Raw genomic sequence first — 21,694 nt, 5'->3', positions numbered from 1 at the left:
CACAGTTTAAAATCCTGTGTATGTCCTGATACAGGGTGAAGAGCTCCGCTTTAAGTACTGAGCAGTGTTCTGGAACCTGATACTAAAAGCATCAGTGCCAATGACAAAGGCACACCCAACACCATGGTTAGTCTGGGAGCCATCAGTGTACACAGAAACACTATCAAAAAGTTCCATGTGAAGGTCGAGAAACTTACAATAATAGAGTGGACCTCAAGTAGTGTCCTTAGGAACTGAGTGAAGTCCAATGTGAACACAGGCTGATGCACGAAGCCAAGGTGGTGAGGGTTCAACCTTTGGGAAAGTGTAAATTAACGTGAAATTAAACCCCTGGAATAGTAGCCAAAAATGAACTCCAGGAGGTAACAGAGAGAATGGACACGCCCCAAACTGGCAATCAAAGGTGGCATCAAAGAAGGAGGCATAGGATGGGTGGCCAGGCAAGGCAGACAAATGGCATGCATATTTGCTGAGGAGAAAATCATGGCGGTGTGACAGCGTTTGTTCGGCAGCTTCTGCATACAGACTCTCAACCAGGATAGTGTAAAACACACCAGTGGCCAAACGGATGGCACGATGGTGGATTGTACTGAGGTGGGGTAAGATGGACAGATGTCCAGATGCATAAACGGAGCACTCATAGTCAAAGGACCAGTACAAATGGAAGAGGGTGGACCAATCCACTCACAAGGAAGTACCGCTGAGGACATCTAGGACATTGAGGGGCTGGTGCAGTGGACAGTCAGGTAAGACATGTAGGAAGACCAAGAAAGTTTTCTATCGCGAATGAGCCCTAGGAATTTTGTAGTTTCAACAAATGGAAGATTAACAGGCCCAAGATTAAAAATGGTGGAAGAAACCAATTGCGCCACCGGAAATTCATACAAATGGTTTGGTCAGTGTAAAAGCAAAGGCCATTACAGATGCTCCATGAGCAAAGATGATCGAGACAATGCTGCAGACGCCACTCAAGGAGACAAGTCCGTGGAGGACTGCAAAAGATGGCAAAATCGTCAACGAAAAGGGAGCTGGAGATGCCTGGTGGGAGACAGGCCATAATTGGGCTAATGGTGATAGCAGAGGATGACATTCAGGACAGAACCCCCAGGCACACTGTTTTCCTGGATAAAGGTGTCCAATAAGGCAGAACCCAGACGTACCTTGAAAACTCAGTCTTTTAAAAATTCCTGAAGGATATGGAGCACACAGCCTTGGGAGCCACATGTGTAGAGAGTACAGAGGATATCAGGCCTCCAGCAAGTGTTGTAGGCTTCCTCCAAATCCAAAAACATGGGCACAGTCTGGTATTTCCACAGAAGACCATTCATGACACGGGTTGACAAAGTGACAAGATGGTTAACTGCAGGACAGCGTGTTCAAAATCCACATTGTGCAGTGCCGGCCGAAGTGGCCGTGCGGTTAAAGGCGCTGCAGTCTGGAACCGCAAGACCGCTACGGTCGCAGGTTCGAATCCTGCCTCGGGCATGGATGTTTGTGATGCCCTTAGGTTAGTTAGGTTTAACTAGTTCTAAGTTCTAGGGGACTAATGACCTCAGCAGTTGAGTCCCATAGTGCTCAGAGCCATTTGAACCATTTGAACCACATTGTGCAGTGGTTAGTAAATTGCAAGACTCGAACCACCATACTAGCCTTGTATGAATCACGTGTTCCATTACCTTTCACACATAGCTGGTGAGAGAAATGGGGCAGTAGCTAGAAGGAAGGTGTTTGTCCTCACTGGGCTTAGGTATGGGTATGACAGTGGTTTCACGCCAGCGTCTGGTAAATGTGCCTTCTGCCCAAATGCGATAGCACATATGAAAGAGAAAGTGTTTGTCCATGTCAGCAAGATCTGAATGTGAACACTGTCTGACCCTGAGGCGGAGGCTCAGGATGAAGTGAAAGCATGATCTGGTCCCTCATAGTAAAGGTGGCATTGTAGCACTCACGATTCTGAGGAGAGAAAGTTATCACCGAAGTCTCCTCCACTCATTTGCGATGGAAAAAGGCAGGGTGATAATGGGAGGAGCTCAAAATCTCCACAAAATAGCGGCCCAAGGTGTTGAAGATAGCAATAGGGTCCACGATGACATCACCTGCTATGGTCAGGCTGGAAATTGGGGAATGGACCTCTGCCGCAGAGAGCCATCGAAGGTTAGCCCACATGCTGGAAGAGAAAGTGGAACTGTTAAAAGAACGAGTAAATGAAATCCAGCTAGTTCTCTTGCTATCCCAAAGAACACCATGACACTGCACATACAACTGTTTATAACGAATGCAGGTTGCCATCGTATGATGATGGTTAAAATGCACAATGCACATTTCCATGTGTGCATTATGTCACATCATGCCTTAGTCCACCAAGGGACCAGGACACGGTGGAGTAAAGATGAAGTGCAAGGAATGGAACATTCTGCAGAAGTAAGGATAATATTGGTAATGTGGTCTACCTGGTCGTCACAATTGGGAAATGTCATTTGTTGAAGGTTACCAGGGAGGTGTAAACCCTCCAGTCGACCTTGGAAACCTGCGTTTTAGGTGTGCACATAGGAGGGTAGGAGTCAGCAAACGAACAGCACACGGGAAATGGTCACTCAAGTACGTGTCAGAGAGAATGAACCACTCGAGACAATGGACAAGCTGGGCAGTGCATAAGGAGAGGTCCCAGTGTGAACAGGTGTGGGTGGAGTCTGAAAAGAATGTGGGTTCTCCTCTGTTAAGGCAGATGAGGTTAAGTTAATTGAGAAGGTCAGCCTAGAGGGCTCCTCTTGAACAGGTTGTGGAAGAACCCCTAATGGGATGGTGTGCATTAAAGTCACCGAGCAGCAGAAAGGGGTGAGGGAGTTGCCTAATAAGCTAGAGGAAGCCTGCCCTGGTGACACCTAATGACAGAGGGATGTGAACGGTACAAAGGGAAAAGGTGAAGTGAGGAAGGAAATTGCAGACTGCTACAGCTTGAAGTTGGGTAGTCAGGGAGATGGGTTGACTATGAACGTCATCCTGGATGAGCAGCATGACTCCCCCATGAGATGGAATGTCATCCTCATGAGGAAGATCAAAGCAGACTGGAAAGAAATGCCAGAGATCAAAGCTGCCGTGACGATGCAATTTTGTTTCCTAGAGGCAGAGAACATGTAGATGCTGTGATTCCAAGAGCAGCTGTAGTTCTTCTTTTTTGGATTTAAGACCACAAATGTTCCTTTGGAGGAAAGTCATGATGAGGAAAGGGGAGGAGGCAAAAACTGAAGGAGTGTCACCTCAGCAGCTGCAGAACACCATCCTTCGAAGACTCACTGCTTCTGGTAGCACAGAAGGTGGATTTTCTTTTTTGGATTTAAGACCACAAATGTTCCTTTGGAGTAAAGTCATGATGAGGAAAGGGGAGGAGGCAAAAAATGAAGGAGTGTCACCTCAGCAGCTGCAGAACACCATCCTTCGAAGACTCACTGCTTCTGGTAGCACAGAAGGTGGAGGATCCTGCTCTCTGAGATCTCCAAAGGCATCAGCATTCTGCCTCTGTCAATCTGCAGAGTCCAAGACAGAAAAATGGTTGGTGGTGCGCACTGGCGACATGGAGGTTGTTCAGGTGAGGGTATCACATGGTGACACCAATGAAGAACATCTCTGAGTCAATGAAGGAGAACACCATTTGCCTCTATTTGATTTCTTGGAGCCTTTACAGGTGGCAGATGACAGTTCAGATGTTTGTTGGCTGGAGGGACATAAGAAGCCATTGTGGGCATATTCCTTCTGACCTTTCCGGCCAACTGGTGGTGTAGCAGGTAACTTTGCCCCATGAGGCTAAAGTTGGTGGCTTGTTGATCAGCTGGAGGAGGAGACTGGCTCTGAGCACTAGGGGACTTAACATCTGAGGTCATCAGTCCCCCAGAACTTAGAACTACTTAAACCTAACTAACCTAAGGACATCATGCACATCCATGCCTGAGGCAGTATTCGAACCTGCGACCGTAGTGGTCGCGCGGTTCCAGACTGAAGCGCCTAGAACCACTCGGCCACACCAGCCAGCAAGGAGGAGGAGACAGGGATGCTTTGAGATCGCTTGTCTGCGTGGCCATGCCCTTCATGGAGCGAAATGTAGCAAGAACAGTACTGTAAGTGTCAGATGGTAAAATGCAGGGTTTTGGACTAGCCAACAGCCTTCAAGCAACAGGGTAAGGCACCTTTTTCTTCATCTGGATCTCCTGGATGGCCTGTTCTGGTTTCAGGTAGAGGCTGCATGGTCGCCATTTCAATTGATGCAGTGGAAAGAAAGAGGCAGACAGTCACCCAGCATTCCTACAACAGGTTACACGTTTGGGCAGATGCCAACAGGACATTCAACTGTGATTGTAGTGATGACACTGGTAGCAGTGCATCGGGTTCAGAATGTACATTTGGACTTGGATAGAAGCACTACTTTCTCTACTGAGAACGTAGGAAAAGAGTATGTGTGGGCACTAAGGATGCATCTACCTTTTTCACCACCCAATGGATTGCAACGATGCCATGATAAGAGACATACATTTTGATTTCTGCTCAGTCAGACCCAACGATCAGACTAGTGTAAATAACACCATGTGAAGAATTCAGCACATGATGGTCCTCAACACGAACAAGATAACTGTGGAGGAGCAAAGCTGCAAGCAGTTGTTGTACTTGAAAATCAGAGGTAACCTCCAAAAGTAAAGTGCCATTGCACAAACGAGAGCAGGATTTCACTGGGCCTGCAACTGTATCAACACCTTTTGTGAATAGCAAATAGATTTACCCCTTTGCAAAGGACTAAATGTCTTCAGTACACGAAACCATGAGGAATCATGGTGCAACTGGGATGGTCTTTGAATCGTTAGCCTCATTTAGTTTCCATTTAGTAGACGGTAGATGTAGACTGCAAAGAAGAGGATTGGCTCATTGTGAGAGAATCCTCCATGATTGTCAGCATCTCCAATGGTGCACTCTTTCCAACTGGGGGTCCTCTCAGAGGGGGACACTTGGCTTTACCGAGCGAGGTGGCGCAGTGATTAGACACTGGGCTCGCATTCGGGAGGACGACGGTTCAATCCCGCGTCCGGCCATCCTGATTTAGGTTTTTCGTGATTTCCCTAAATCTCTCCAGGCAAATGCCGGGATGGTTCCTTTGTAAGGGCATGGCCGACTTCCTTCCCCATCCTTCCCTAACCGGATGAGACTGATGACCTCGCTATTTGGTCTCTTCCCCAAAAACAACCAACCAACACTTGGCTTAGGTGATTGTTCATACCTCAGGTCACACCATCCAAACACCTGGCAGAGGGATCAATTGGCAATTTTGGAAGGTAACAGCTCAGCAGTCACCCCTTCCTGGGCCTGGCCTGTACCAGGGGGGGGGGGGGGGGGGGGGGAACGGGGGAGGGGGTGGTGGTACATGTAAACCCTACTTGTTGACCTGGGGCTGGTAATTATGCATTACCCAGTCACCTGCTCCATGTGGACCGACCTTCAGGAGCACACAGGGAGTAAGAAGAAAAGGAGGAACCTCAAACACTGAAGTGGAGGAAGACTAGGAGAAGGGGAGCGAAGAAAGAGAAGAGGAATGGAAAACAGTGGAGACACTGTTTTGACATCAGGCTACTGAAAATGCTGAACACATACCCAAAAACATCCCAGACAGGTTCCCCAAGGGAGGGGAAAAAAGAATAGCAAGAGGATAGACATGCAGCAAGGGAGGGAAATGATCCTGCAAAGACTGAGACCCCGTGGTAGCCAATCATGAACCTGTCAAAGAGTGGTGGGCCCCCTGGGGGGTCTATAAGGGTGGCATATGAAAGGAAGTTAAACTGCATTCCCAAGGTTCTCTCTGGAGCAGTCTGCTTCTTTGGCTGTTGAGGAAGTCTGATGACAAAAAACATGCAGCTAAATTTTTAATAGTTAACTACAATCCGACAACTGATAATCTACATCAGTTTTGACCATATTTGATGTTCTGTACCACAACTAAATTTTCAACAATGTTTTTATGGTGCCAGACTTATACTTTCTTCAGAAATTCCTCCACAGCAAATTATCCCCTACCCTGCAGTATGCTGTATATGTGTAAAACTACAGCAAAAAATTCAAAAGAAAATTTAAAACGTATTGTATTTACCACTCCTACATACTATATGTTTGTATGGAATAAAGACCAAAGATTTCTGTTATTTACAAGACAAATAGATCTCTATTCTCATGAAAAATAGATAACTATTTCTTTTTTTAGGAATATCAATTTACTCATGTAAATATTAAGCAATAAATAGGATGCAAATAGCAACTCTCTTTTGCACTTAGCAGTTTTTTTGATAATTTTACTACGTTACATTCATCCTGTGTGTATATGATGTAAAGCAGTGTTATGAGACATTATAGTTAATACAGTGTAGAGAATTAGATTGTAGCTCCTGTTTTTCTGTGTTAATAATTTCCTTCACTTGCTAGGGAATCACTTCCATAGTGGTATCTATGTAACATACTAAATCAGTGAAGTAATGAACAATAGTTTCTGATAACTTGTTTCTTTGAAGCAAATAAATCTTTGAATGCATTCAGTTCTCAATCATAATTTTATTCCAGATTTTGTTACGTTTATGTCTGTACTATAGACAATACTCCATTTTATGCAATGGTTTTGTTACTACAATATAATTTACTTTTCATTCTTTATTAACATTGCCTCATGTTGCCTTGTTCCAGATCAATAATACTCTGATTCAAAAAATGCTGCATAGTTGGATATAAAAATAAATTACTGAATGAAGACAATACAAGACTAACAAATTGAGAATGAATGCATACTGGAGAAGTTGAAAATTTGTGGGAAGGTCTTAGGGGTCTAAAAATGCATACTTGGACAAGGATCTCCAATAGGGACTCCTGTCAAACAGAATAACAAAAAAATTCTGTGAATAGTGTAGCAACTGGTAACCAAACAGAAATTCACATTTTCTAGCTTTCAGACTGAGAGATTAATACTCTCTCTAAACAAAAGGTTCAAGTGCGCAAGACTATTCAGAAATTAAGTTTAAATTTCGCCAAGATTGCTTATAATCCAGCTTAAGGAACAGACAGCAGGACAAAATGGAACACATCAATCGTTAAATATTAATAAATTCTGCCACAGTTGCCAATATGGTCACTTAGAACAGATACTGTCAGCTCTGTAGCTCATATGTACAGTTTAATAGTAATGGGCAGGAGTCTCACAAGATACAAACTACATCCACATCTTCATTTACATCTGCATATTACTCCATAAGCCACCACACCACATGTGGAGGTGGGTACCTCGTACCACTACTAGCCATTCTTTTTCCTGTTCCACTCAAGAATTGAATGAGGGAAAAATGACTGTTATATGCCTCCATATGATTATCTTCTCCTCACAGTCCTTATGCAAAATGTACATTGGTGGCAGTAAAATCATTCGGCAGTCAGACACCAATGTCAGTTCTCTAAATTTTCTCAGTACTGTTTTGTGGAAAGAACATTTTCTTCTCTCCAGAGATCCCTATTTGAGACCATAAAGCATCTTTGTAATACTCTCATGTAGATCGAATCTACCGGAAACAAATCTGTCGCCATACCTACAAATTGCTTCAATGTCTACGTTTAATCTGACCTGGGGGGGGATCCAAAACACTCAATCAGTATTCAAGAATGGGTTGCACTAACGTTCTTTAAGTGGTCTTTCATACATTAGCTACAGTTTCCTAAAATTCTCCTAATAAACCTTAGCTGAAACTTCATCTTCCCTACTACTGACCTTATGTGGTCATTCTATTTCTTACTGCTCTGCATTGTTACGCCTAGATATTTAATTGATGTGGCTCTATCAAGCAGCACACCACTAATACTGTATTTGAGCTTTAGAGGACTCTTCTTTTTTTCCAACCGTATTAACTTACATTTCCCTATAGCAAGCTGCCATTTATCATACAAAATACAAATTCCATCTGTCATCCTGCATCCTCCTACAGTCTGTCAACAGTGACACTTCCCCATACACCACAGTGTCATCAGCAAAGTGTAGCAGCCTCCTGCTCACCCTGTCCATCAGATTATTTGTATACATAAAGAACAAGAGAGGTCTTACACAGTGGAGCAGTGTCTGAATGCTTAAATATTTGTAGCCTTCTTTTTCATGGTGCCTGTCAGTGACTCATTGCCTTCCCTTTGTGGTGAATAGCAGTCTGGTCTTTCCATGTTGCTATTCCATCACGGACCTTTCATTATTTGTGTTTATGTCTTCCTTCACTTGTTAGTTGATGACCACCATGATGAGAGCTATGGAGCAAAGTGAATAAGTGAACTAATAAACAATATTTCTCCCTAACTTGTTTTTAAGCAAGTAAATCTGTGAATACACTCAGCTCTAAATCAGAATTCTCTCTCAATTTTTCTAAAGTTCAGAATTTTACTTTTTTAGTCTTTGTGAACATCACTTAATATTCCATTGTCACTTAACTATGACTCTTTGATTAAAACAATCCTGGGCAGTCAGGCATACAAATAAATAATTGAATGAAAATGATACAAAATTTACATGTGTCCTAATGGGACAGAGAACTCCAATAAGAACTAGAATCAGAATATTTAAAAAAAGTTCTATGAATTGTGTAGTAGCTGCCAAACAAACAGAAATTCACACAGTCTGGTTTTCAGAATGAGAGGTTCTTATCTATTTCAAGAAATGGTTTAGCTGAATAAGACTATTTAGAATTTGAGTTTCAGTTACATCCAGATCACTTATAAACCAGTTTAAGAATGAGACAGCAGGACAAAATTATAGATATCAGTTACTAAATTTTAAGAAATTCTGCCCCAGTTGTCAATATGGCCTTCTAGAACAAATACCGTCAATTTTGTAGCTCATACGTACAATTTTACAGTAATGGGCAGGAGTGTCACAAGACACAAACGAAATTTATGCCTACACATGTTACTTCACAAGCCACCATATAGTGCATGGTGGAGGGTAGCTTGTACCACTGCAAGTCATTCCCTTTCCTGTTCCACTTGTTAATGGAGCAAGGCCAAAACGAATGTCTATATGCCTCTGTATGAACCTTAATTTCTCTCTTATAGTCCTTATGCAAAATGTACATTGCCAGCAGCAGAATCATTCTACAGTCAGCCACAAAGGCTGGATCTCTAAATATTGTCAATAGTGAGTCATGAAAAGAATGTCATCTTTCTTCCATCTGAGATCACAAAGCACCTCTGTAATACTGATCAAACCTACCAGTAACAAATTTAGCAGCACAACTCTGAATTGCTTTGATGTGTTCCTTTAATCTGGCCTTGTAAGGATCCGAAATATTCAAGCAGCACCCGGGAATGGATTGCACTACTTGTTCTGCATGCGATCTCCTGTGTAGATGAACAACAGTTGCCTAAAACTCTCCCAACTAAGCTGATCACTTGCCTGCCCTAATAATGACCTTACATGCTCATTCCATTTCATATTGCTGTTACTCCTAGATATTTAGTCAAAGCGACTATGCCAGGCAGTGCCTCACTAATACTGTATTTGAACATTACAGGATTGTTTTTTCATCTGTATTTTTACATTTGCACTGGGTGAGAGATTCACTATAAATGCAAGCTAAGTAAGAGGCCAATGATGTGCTCCCCATGAAATCGAACTTGGATTCCATCCACATCTGGTGACTTTATTTTCAAATCTCTCACTTGTTTCTCAACACCAGGGATGCTTATCTCTATGTCCTCCACACTGGACTCTGTGTGAGGGTCAAATGATTGGATGTCAGTATGAGGGTCCTACGTGACTAATTTTTTTAAATGAAAAATTTACAACTTCAGATTTCGTTTTGCTGCTTTCTACTGCCACACCATATTTGTTGAGGACTGACTGAACAGAAGCCTTAGAGTCACTTCGTGGTTTTGGGGAGGACCAGAATTTTCTTGCGTTCTTGGCAAGATGTTTCACATAGGTATGATACTGGAAGTTGTATGCTTCGTGCATCATTCTTTCTATAGGCATTCACTCTTCAACAGAGAATGTGACAATCTCTGTTTTCTCAGCATTTTCTGAATTCTTTTATGAAAGCACAGGTGGTCTTTTTCATCCTTAATACACTTACTCATAATTTACTTCTCCAGATCATGATTTACAAACAAATTAAACTTTGCCCATAATCCCTCTTCATCCTTAACACAGCAACTAAATGATGTCTGCTTATTGTCTAAGTAGGATACTAACAACTGCTTATCTGCCCTTTCCAACAAAAAAGCTCTCCTAGCCTTCTTGAGGGATTTATTAACCTTAGAAACCATTGCCACTATGATAACATTTTGATCACTAATCCCTGTCTCTACACAGACACTGTTGATAAGGTCAGTCAGGTCTGTCCATAGCTCCAGGTCTAAAATATTTCCATTGTATGGGGCTTGTATAACTACCTGCTTAAGATAGATTTTGGAAAATGTATTCGGTACTATGTCACAAGACTGTCTGTCTATAGCACTTGCAATGAACCCATAGATGTCCCAGGTTATAACTTGTAGGTTAAAGTTGCATCCAGCCACTATTGCATAATTAGGGTACTTCTGTGTTACTGAGAGCAAACTTTTTTAAAATGTTTCTGCAACTGTTACAGCAGAATGAGGTGGCCAGTAAAATAATTGGATTATTAACTAGAATTCACCTAGACCTGTTAGTTTTGTACATATTACTTTGCAGTCAGACTCAATTTGAGCCATTTTTGACAAAATATTTAAATTGGATAGACAAAAAATTTACTCAGCATGCAGTGGCACAACATGCATATAAAAGAGGGTTGTAATTAGGCAAGCTTCTGGAGCCAGTGGCTCCTTCTTTAGGCAGAACGGTTGAAGGGAAAGAAAGAGGGGTGAAGGAAATGGACTGGAGAGGTCTAGGAAAAGGGGTGGATTTCAGGAAAGTCACCCAGAACTACAGGTCAGGGGAGGCTTACTGCACAGGATGAGAAGGAAAGACTGATTGTTGGGAACTGCATTGGATGAGACTTAAAAACCTGAGAGCTTAAAGGTGGATGATAGGGTAATATGCAAGACAGAGATTACTGCTTAAACATCGTGCATGAGTTAATAAGACTAAAAAGCTAGGTGCATTGTACATAACAGAGGTGGAAAGGGTGTTAGTGAAAAATTGATGGGTAAGACAATTAAAGATGTAGAAAAATAAAATGGAGTGAAGAAAAGAGTAGTTACTGTGAAGAAATGCTGAGGCAGAAGACATTAACGTAAATTAAGGACAGGTGGGTGGTGAGAACCAAGGAAATGTTGTAGCACTAGTTCTCACCTGCAGAATTCTGAGAAACTGGTGTCTGGGGAATGAATCCAGATGGTGCGTGTGGTAAGGCAGGCACTGAGGTCACAATTGTCATGTTGTAGAGCATGCTCTGCATCAGGACATTGCATGTTGCCAGTACACATCCTCTGCCTATGCTCATTCATCCTAATTGATAATTTGGTGGTAGTCATGCCGATGTAAAAGGCTGAATGGTGTTTACATAACAGCTGGTATATGACACGGGTTGTTTCACAAGTGGCTCTGCCTTTGATAGTATATGCTTTGCCAATTACAGTGCTGACCGATTAATACATTCCAGACCTGGATAATACTGAGTCGCCAGTGGTGTGCTCTGAAGCTGTTTTTTGGAGGGATCAGCATTACCAGGATTGGATGTGATGGCCCTGGATATCTGCTTTTGAGTTAGACTGCTGGGATAAATATGCACAGTGAGGCTGAGGTGAGAATGGTGGTGTATTGCTGTAAAGAATCTGCATCCAAACAAATATCTTTGCCTCAAATGCAAAGGCTGTATGGCGGGGAATGTTTGACGTGGAAAGAATGGCAACTATCAAAATGTGCTGTTTGTTGGTAGGTTTAATGTGGACGGAAGTGTGTAACTGGCCTTTGGTGACAATTGGGTCAACATCCTTGATAGACACAATATTTTTGTCCATTGCAATGAATATCCCACTCTCCTAAGGAGTCTAACCCATCTTTTCAATATACATTCCACACTTTGTGTTTTGAGCTTCACTAAACTCATGGTTCTGAGTACAAATTGACCTTGACAACTTTCCTGGATTGTCATAGCTCAGTCACTGCAAAAAGTGAATTTGATAAACGTTTAGAATTAGATATTTAGACATCCTTGATAGAAACAACAATTCAAAATCAATATGAAACATAAGGTTAAGAGATTCCATGTATGTTAATGAGGCAAAAAGTAGACATAACTTTGAAGAAAAAGGAATAGAATTATGCTAATCAGGATATGAATCCATGCTGCTTTTACTCTTCTGACCTCAGTGTGTAAATGATCTTCTAGGAAATACATATATCAAACATGCCTTATCAATGTATATATTATACCAGTGTGGATTAACACACTTACGTATAATTGTTGACATTATTTTTGTTGAAGTCGTTAACTTCATTATACCAAGACTGTACAGTATTATTCCACTGAGCTCCTTGTAGTGGTCCTGTAGTCCAAGACTGATGTGCATTTTGGCCTACAGCAGAAAATCGTGCTGAAACAATATAAAAGGTTATTATTACAGAAGTCATATGGTGCAACTGGGGCAAGAACATAAACAACAGACGAGCTACTATCTGACATGAGAAACAGGATTAACAACATAATTTTATTACTGCAGTTTAGTGGAAAAACATAAAGACCATATTTTACTCAACAGTCAGTGTTTCTAATGTCCTTTATTTTATCATTTTTTAATGCAACTTGATTCATTCTCAGGTGTTTCAGGTGTCAGTTAACATTTTTGTTTGCTACTGCTAAACAGACTTGGTGTTCAAGCAATACAGCATGTTACTAACTTTATTATTGATTATCGTCTTCTCTTTCAGTTTTATTATGACTTAATTCGTATTTTAGAAATGTAAGTAATGAGCAAAATCTTGTGTTGCCCATTAAAAAAATTACAGATGACACTCTATGATGACAATGAGTTTATTCATTCACAGCTCTGCCCTGAACAAGGAGAAATCTTGCCTTACAACATTGATAATTTAATGAACGTGTACCAACAGCCAGAGATGCAGACATTCTTTGAAAGTAACAGTGGTAGCATCTGACACATGGAAAAAAACATGTGTGTATGTGTTGGGGAGGGGATACAGGGAGGGCGAGGGGGAGTGGAGTGTGGATGAGTTCATGTGTGTGAGCGAGAGAGGAGGGATTGGGGGTAGGCAGTGCATGGAGAAATCTGTAGAAAGGCATTGATAGAAGACGGGACATATGCGATGCATACTCGACTAGCTGGATTTGTAACAAATGGAATTCAAGAAGGTAACAACTATAAAAGTCCAAAAGCCTAATTTACAGGATGTATTACTGTCTTCAATTAGAAAAAAATTGCCATTCAATTACAATATTCTTCTAGTTAAAGGACTTTGTCATACAAAACAGTGCTGAGATGAAATAGTTGGCAGTTATGTGGAAAATGAAATTTTCTTGGTAATATTTTTGCAAATGTAGCATCTGACATGAAAAAACTTGCAGGAATTTATCATGCAATTGTATCTCAAAACTGTAGCTTTTCTTATAAAATTACCATTAAAAATGTTTTTGAGTTGAATGTTAATGCAATGTAGCTACTGGGTTGATATCAGCATTTTTTTAAATATTTGAATAATAAACAATCTGACAATGTTACTTTATTTTATCTTTGCTACATACTTTTTAATGAAAAATAGAACCATATACTATCAAGCAGGAAACTAGAAATTCCCAGACATTCAAAAACAAAGTACAAGGGTTTATTATAAGTCAAGCCTTCTACAATCTATAAAAAGGTTTGTAGTCTGAGAGCAAAAATTTGGTTAACACATATTCTAATACAGGCCTACACGTATTTAAATTTTCCTACATATAAACAGCTTACATAAAATCAGTAAAGTTATATAAATGCTGCCGGCCTGTGTGGCCGAGCGGTTCTAGGCGCTACAGTCTGGAACAGCGCGACCGCTACGGTCGCAGTTTCGAATCCTGCCTCGGGCATGGATGTGTGTGATGTCCTTAGGTTAGTTAGGTTTAAGTAGTTCTAAGTTCTAGGGGACTAATGACCTCAGATGTTAAGTCCCATAGTGCTGAGGGCCATTTGAACCATATAAATGCTTAGTATGACGATATGGATAAAACAGGAACTGAGTAGTGGACTGTAAGGACACCCATTGGTGTGTGCGTGTGTTTCTCCGTCTACTAGTTCTTTGCAAGAAAGTAAGGACAAAGAACATATGCATTGCTTTTGTTTGCGGCAGCAGGCAGAAGACGTGCCTTGTTGGTGCTGTATATGTTTCATGTGCCGATCTGAGGTTCTATATTCGCATGTTTTACTGTACGCATCGCTTCTGAATAATCTTTAAATCTTTCATTGACTGTATCAATACCCCTTTGTATTGTGATGTATAATGAAATTTCAAACACTTGCGAGTGCCGCAATATACCTGTACTGTTAATTGTAGGCTCAGACATAATTGCGCTCTCCTAAAAATTTGAGAACAGTAGTCCTTTACTCGTTCAAACCAATCTTCCTCTAATTTCATTGTATAATTACGTGAGAAATAGGGGTTTTGATAGTTTTCGAACACTTAAAAACTATATTTTCGAGAGTTACCGTTACAAGTGTTTTGGATACGTAACTTACTATGTAGCAAATCAACCTTTGTGGTTCACAGCTACTGTCAAAAAATACGTCACCCCTGAATTCCATCGTATGTCACCGCAAATAAACATATTTGAGAATTTTCGGAAGCTACCACTGTCCTTTGCATAGTATAAGAGTAATTTGTAGTAAATCGGCTTTTGTGATTTAGTTACTGTAGTAGATATTCTAACATAATATTGTATTACATCTAGTTTCCCCTTAAAGAGGAGTAGCCCCATATATTATCTACTTTTATTGTAAATTAACTCTGTTTTTGTGTTTGCTAACAAATATAATTAACTCTAAAATTTTAGAAAACTATTAATTTTTACCAAAGGTTTTTGTGTTGCCTTAATAGAAATCTCGTTTTGTGTATTTGATTCAACTTGCACAGGGAATTAGCAGCTTTTTAGCTCAATACATTAAAAGATAATCAGCAGGCTTAATTTAATGTTATTTTTTTCACTGCCATGTAATACATCGCTGAGTTAGCATCTCATGGAATCGGACGTACCGGTACTGCCGGTGGTCTGCGTCTTCCCAACACAATATTCCGACGTCGTAACTCGGCGTCTTCGTCAATTGTTTCCTGCGACTGGCCAATAAGCTGACCGTGTACCGTATTTATCTGTCTGGTGTTCCCTATGCCGTCCGTGCCCGCTGCGACCGTTTCTGGCGGTGCTATTTATCTCTAGGCGTTCCTTCTTCGTTCCGTTCTAGGTGCGCTGCCGCTTGGCGTGTTCCCAGCACTTTCGACACCCTGCAGGCGTTTTTCATGCTGTTGGCGACCGCTCCGTCTTTCTATCATGCCCCTGTCACTTCTTGGCTTATAGATTCGGTGCGCCCCTACAAGGTGCGCTTCCTGCCGAATCAGGCTGCTTTGGGAATTGTATATTCTGTCCGTGCATGCCGCAGCAACCTCTTGTGGTGGTGGTCGCCGTCTGGAGTTCTGTACTGTGTCTGCTTCTAGGATGTATGGTGCCTGAGGTTTCAGGTGGCTGATGTTGTTTCCTCTCTTGTCCATGACCGCCACAATTGTCTCCCAAGGAGGTAGTAGCCGCCTGGCGCCCCATAAGAGATTCGATCACTTTAATTACGTCCCTGGTTGTCTGAGGTTAGTTGCCAGAGAAGGGAACTTTTTTCTGTTATTTCTTTAGCAATTATAAAGCGGGATTCCACACCATACTGCGCTTATATCCTGCTTCCCAGTCGATGCGGTTCTCTGTCATCTTGATTTCAATAGATTCAGTAATCACACTACCCCAAAATCTGGGGTCTGAGCCAGGATCCTTGTTTTATCATAATGCCTGGCGTGTTCAAATTACAGGCAATGTTCTGATACAGCTGATTTAGTGGCCTGTCGTAGCCTGATATGCCTTTGGTGTTTTTTACATCTTATTTCACCTCTTATGGTGGTCTGACCGATGCAAGACATACCACATTCACATGGTATATGGTAGATAGCAGGTTTTTAACCCCAGATTGACTTTTACCATTTCAAGGACTGCCCTGATCTTGTTTGGTTGGAAAAGACTGGGTGAGTCCTTGACCATCTGAACTCGAGACACCCCAACATTAAGTCCCATTCCTAGATGTCCTGGTGAAAAGGAAGACAGGCGGCACATTAAGCCAAAGTGTGTATAGGAAACCAACACACACCGACAAATATCTAGAGGCTTAAAGTAGCTACCACCTGACACAGAAAAATGGGGTACTGAGAACACTTGTACACTGAGCCAAGACACTGTCCAAGTTTGACATCTTGAAAGTGGGATCCTGAAAAAACACAAAATTAACTAATGTAGGATGTACTCTAAGAAAGAAGAGGGTGAACCTACAAGGACAATGAATGAGATGCTGCATGTTCTCCACAGGACTCAAAGCACTCTGGCCAAGAGTCAATGCCTGGGAGGGACTGATTTACAGGTAATCAAAGGACACCTACCAGTGAATGTCAAATCATCAGACCAGACTGAATCTTTCCAGCTGTTCTGTAACAAGCAGGAAAGGGATTAACTAGATTCCTGTGTAGACAGTTTAGGGTCAACCTAATAGAAAGAATTACTTGTAATGCCGGGAGAACAGTGAGAGTTTTTATGATTCTGAAGCCAGGGAGAATTGGTCATATCGTGGCTTAGGATATGAGACCAATCATCTGTCCTTCTTTCTTCTAACAACATTAGAAAAACTGGTTCATGTACACATTAGGGAAAAGGTGTTAGTTGAAGTTCTTCTACATTTAAGGCAACACATACAATCAGCTATACAAATTATGTGATACAGCACTTTACTGATTTGCTTGGAAGCTGGAAAAAACTACACTTTCTGGAAATTGCTCTCTTCATCTTGCTCGATTTCAAGGAGGATTTTGGCTATACAACCTAAGAATACTAGGTTAGAGCTGCAGAATAACATGGTACCGATACCACCATATGAAGGTAGGTGAAGACCATGCTGAGCAGAAGAAAGATAGAAGCCACCATAATGAGTCAGAAAATGGTGATCAACACCATCATAGGGAGTGTGCAAGATGAGATTTAGTCCCCACTACTGTTGAATCTAGTACTGCTTTTTCAAACTACGTTGGTAGTGTTAGAACAATAGCACAATGTGCAAAGCTGGTGCAGGAAGCAAGATTTAAGAGTCAGTCCCAAGAAAACTGTTATAGTACCATTTACAAGGTTCAGATGGCTCTGAGCACTATGGGATTTAACATTTGAGGTCATCCGTCCCCTAGACTTAAAACTACGTATACCAACTAACCTAAGGACATCATACACATCCATGCCCAAGATAGGATTCGAACCTACGACCGTAGCAGCAGCGCGGTTCCAGACTGAAGCGCCTAGAGCTGCTCGGCCACAGCAGCCAGCCATTTACAAGGAAGCATATCCAGTACACAGACTGGACTATCAGGCTTCTTGACAAAATTCTACCAGTAGAAGGAGTAATGAAATATGTAGACATAGCCATGGATTGAAACTATCATAGACCCCTCGCATAAGGAATATATGCTCCAAGGTAAAAGGTACTCTTATGAGCCCTAGAAGGGTCGTAAAACCTGGGGCAAAAACCCATGAGTGGTGGATACACACCTCTGTAATAAGAGCTATTGTAATTTGTGGGGCTACAATATGGTGGAATAAAGTAGAGCAGAAGAACGCTACTAAGGGGCTCTGCAAGGTGCAGAGACTGACCAGCTTAGCCATAACAAGAGGAATTGGCAGCATGCCCACTGCTGGGGTGGAGACCATGCTGGACACACTTTAATATTTTTTGTGGGATCTGAAATTTAAAAACCTCTCTCACACCGGCCTGATTTAGCTTCACTGATCAGGATAGTAAAAAACATGCGTATATTAAGGGAATTTTCATTCACAAAGCAGGCTTATCACATTCACGCAGTTCAGTACTGTTCTATCCTGATTAAATTGAGCTTAACTTAAATTCCATAAGGCAGTGAAGCAATTTTGAAGTCTCGGTGCGACGAAAATCGTCAGTCGATCTCCTGAAAACATTTGTAATAATTATTAACTTTCGGTGATCACATGGGGAAGACCGGAGATCTGCTGGTAAGACCGTGTTAGCCCATTTATTGAAAGTAATAAACTGGATATCTTGAGCGTACAAAATTGAGGTTCGTCCAGTGTAAATCAGACGTTCCCCACTGATCCCGTGCAACACAGCGTAATAAGCAGACACTGCCAATAATAATCAGTTAAATAATACGCGAACACACTTACTTTAGTTTAGTTCATGTATTAAATTCCTTCTCATACAGAATCTCATCAAGATGGCGACTAGCTCAACAATACATATATATACATCTTCCTTCTATCACAGCTAATCGACAAGATATGAATCCTTCTTTTCATAAGAGAAAACATAGATAGCAGAGAAGCTATTCCATGGAGTAAATGTACGCTCCAAGGAATAATAGGGCTTGAAACTACTTTGCATTGATAATCATCGTATGTTAAAGTTTAGGAATCGGTAAGATAAGAAGAGATATTTCGAGATATGTACTGAGTTATACAATTTATAAAAATTTCTGAAAATATCGTGGAGAGACCGCTGCAAGAGACATTACAACACCCTCATTACACCTTTGGGTTACAATGGAGAAAGTAGCAGTGGCATACAGAATAGAAACTGGAAATAACTGGATACCTTTAGGATATCCAGAATCCCACGCCAGTATAGTGCATGTGATAGATATAGGTTGTTGTGGAAATGTCAGCTGATCACACAATACTTTCCACCTTCTTCAATAAACCTCCAGGGTAACAGTTGGAAGTGGAGAGCAGGGGAAGAACAAACCACAACATCACTGAGGAGACGTAGGATGGTTTACTGATGGGTCAACAACAGACGTAGGTAGCGAGGCTGTGGTGCGTGCGGAACAAACTCGACTATAAAGAGCACTTTCTGTGGGGAAGCTGACCACAGTATTCCAGGGGAGGATACCTCCTATCAGAGAGTGCATAGAGGAGAGTTTGCGTAGGTGCTGCGAGGATCATAGCATCTGTATTTATTCAGACAGCCAAGCAGCACTGAAACCTTTATCAGCCCCTGCAACAAGATAAAAGACTGTAGGAGAATGCCATGATGTCCTTGTGAAACTATGGATAGCAACAAGGTAAACCTGCCATGGGACCGTGGTCACTTAATAACTAGCAAGAATGAACAAGATAACAGGCTGACCAGGACAGGTGTGAAGACTCCATTTATTGGACCAGAACCTGTCCTAACCATCACTAAGACAATGCTAAAATCAAAACTACATAGCTGGTTTAGTAGGCAGTATGTAGAATATTGGGCTAAGATCCAAAAACAAAATAATGGCAAACTTATAATTCCAAGACCATCTTTCCAGAGAAGTTCTGTAACCCTGAAGAGGACACAGATTAAAATCATGTTATTATTAATGACTGGCCATGGGAACTTTAAGAAACACCTACACACAATGGGTATAAAGAATGAAGCCCCTAAGCATAGACTATGTGGTGAGAGGGATGAAGCCACGGCACACCTAATCTTCTAGTGCAAAGCATTGGGGGTAAAAGACACAGAATATTAGGGTTATTAAGTTTTGAAGAAATCTTGTCTAGTAAGGAACTAGCAAAGAGTCTCTACTACTCTTTAATGTTACTAGTTGGCTTTATTACAATCACTGTGAGTGCAACTGCTCAATAAATTAAGTTTCGATGCAGGAAATAGTGGGCTAAGACCTCTGTTATTTTTGTCTCTTGTGCCAATCTGCTCCTGGCACATAACACATTTCTTTGTAGACTATGATTTTGGTATTTGTTAAACAAATATAGGGTTTGTGTTTTAATTTAATTCCATAACTAGACTTATATTCCAAACCAGACATATATTGCATACAACGTTGTTGAACATACTGCACAAATCATGTATGTGTGTCGTCATACTTGAGACCAATAATAATAAATAAAATTAAATATACAGCCTTCCAGTGCCTGAGCTTATATTTATACTTACGCACACGTCTGCATGTATCATGACCAGAAGTACACTGATCAGCCCACCGCTGAGCAACAGTTGCCAGTTCAGTGTCCCATACCTGAAAGTAAGGTTTTCAATTACAGTATACTATTAACTATTGTTGCCAAACTCTGCATGTATATAGTCTATAATATGCTTGTTAGGAACATTGTGAAGCTACAGCCATGATATACAAGGTGAGTCACTAACTATTGACACCTAGAATATCTCCGAAAGTATGACAGTAGCTGAAAAGTTTGTGTGACAAATGTTGCAAGGGACAATGAGAGCCATAATATGACGTTGGTTTTTTTGTTTCTAGGTGGGGTTGCATCAGAGATATGAAGGTCAACTTTGTTTTTTTTAAAAAATGGGACGCTATAGTTTGATACTTACTTTCTGATAGCGGCTATCGAGACGAATCCAATGATGTGTAACAGTAAGGTCTTTGAAGGTCAATGAAGGTCAGAAAGCTGGCATGAACGTTCATTTACAGAAGGTGTTCAAAGTGATGATCATAGGTATCAATGAAGTGCTACAATCTTCTTATCATGGATTGAGTGGTATTCCTTATCACTTCAGCACTTATCGAAGCACATGTCTGACAGTTCTCTCTCGTATATCGTGCAAATAGTAAGTTTTCGCAGAATATGGCGTACCCATCTAACATGCTATTCACATGTGAACACCATTTGACAGTTTCACAAAACAACACAAATAGGAACGGTAAGACTAGAATCGTCGAATCAAGCGGATGTGAATGATGTATTCCTTCGAAGAACAAGTCGATATGCTTCTCATTTATGGAGAATGCCAATGAAATTCAGTGAGACCTAGAGACATACGCTGAAAGGTATCCTGAGCGTGCTCACCCTACACGTCGTATATTTAAATATGTGTATGATAAATTGAGAACAACTGGATCTTTTATGCATTGGAAACATATCTGGCAAAGCACTTATTAACGAGAAACGGAAATTGGTGCTCTTGCCACTGTGGTTTGAGATCGTTGTGTTAGTTCATGCCAGATCACAAGGGAATCTGGCATGAGCCAGACTAGTGTTGCTCGTGTTCCGCATCGCCATAAATATCATCCTTACCATTTCAATCTCCATCAAGAATTAACTGGTACGTATTGTATGTGTCACATTGAATTTTGTTGATGGGCTCAACCTCAGATTCAGAGGGATGACACATTTATGAATTTCATTTTATTTATTGATGAGGCTACATTCACAAACCACGGAAATGTTAATTTGCATAACATGCATTATTGGGTAACTGAAAATCTATGCTGGCTGTGGCAAGCTGAACATCAAAACCCATGGTTAGTGAATGTATGGTGTGGGATTCTGGAGGACAGAATTATAGGCCCCTATTTCATCAAAGGAAATCTTAATGGTAGGAAGCACACCACATTCCTGCAAGAAACATTAGGTCTGTTATTGGAAGAAATACCTTTAAGAACAGGGAACAGAATGAAGTGTCAACA

The 21,694-nt window shown here is 41.2% G+C and overlaps 1 protein-coding gene across 1 annotated transcript in view; it reads right to left on the bottom strand.

Annotated features, from left to right (window-relative positions):
• LOC124613157 (venom allergen 5-like) overlaps window positions 1-21,694 on the bottom strand; it is a 44,127-nt gene that overhangs the window by 2,092 nt on the left and 20,341 nt on the right. Inside the window, exons 4-5 of the mRNA XM_047141785.1 lie at window positions 20,200-20,281; window positions 12,423-12,561 (exon numbers count right to left, since the gene is read on the bottom strand). Of these exons, the coding sequence (XP_046997741.1) occupies window positions 12,423-12,561; window positions 20,200-20,281 (221 nt within the window). The remainder of the gene's footprint in view (window positions 1-12,422; window positions 12,562-20,199; window positions 20,282-21,694) is intronic.

This window comes from Schistocerca americana, chromosome 4 (assembly GCF_021461395.2).
Source record: "Schistocerca americana isolate TAMUIC-IGC-003095 chromosome 4, iqSchAmer2.1, whole genome shotgun sequence".
In the NCBI taxonomy this organism is placed as follows: Eukaryota; Metazoa; Arthropoda; class Insecta; order Orthoptera; family Acrididae; genus Schistocerca; species Schistocerca americana.
The sequence above is the reverse complement of the archived record's forward strand: the minus strand, read 5'-3'. Positions and strand labels throughout refer to the sequence as shown.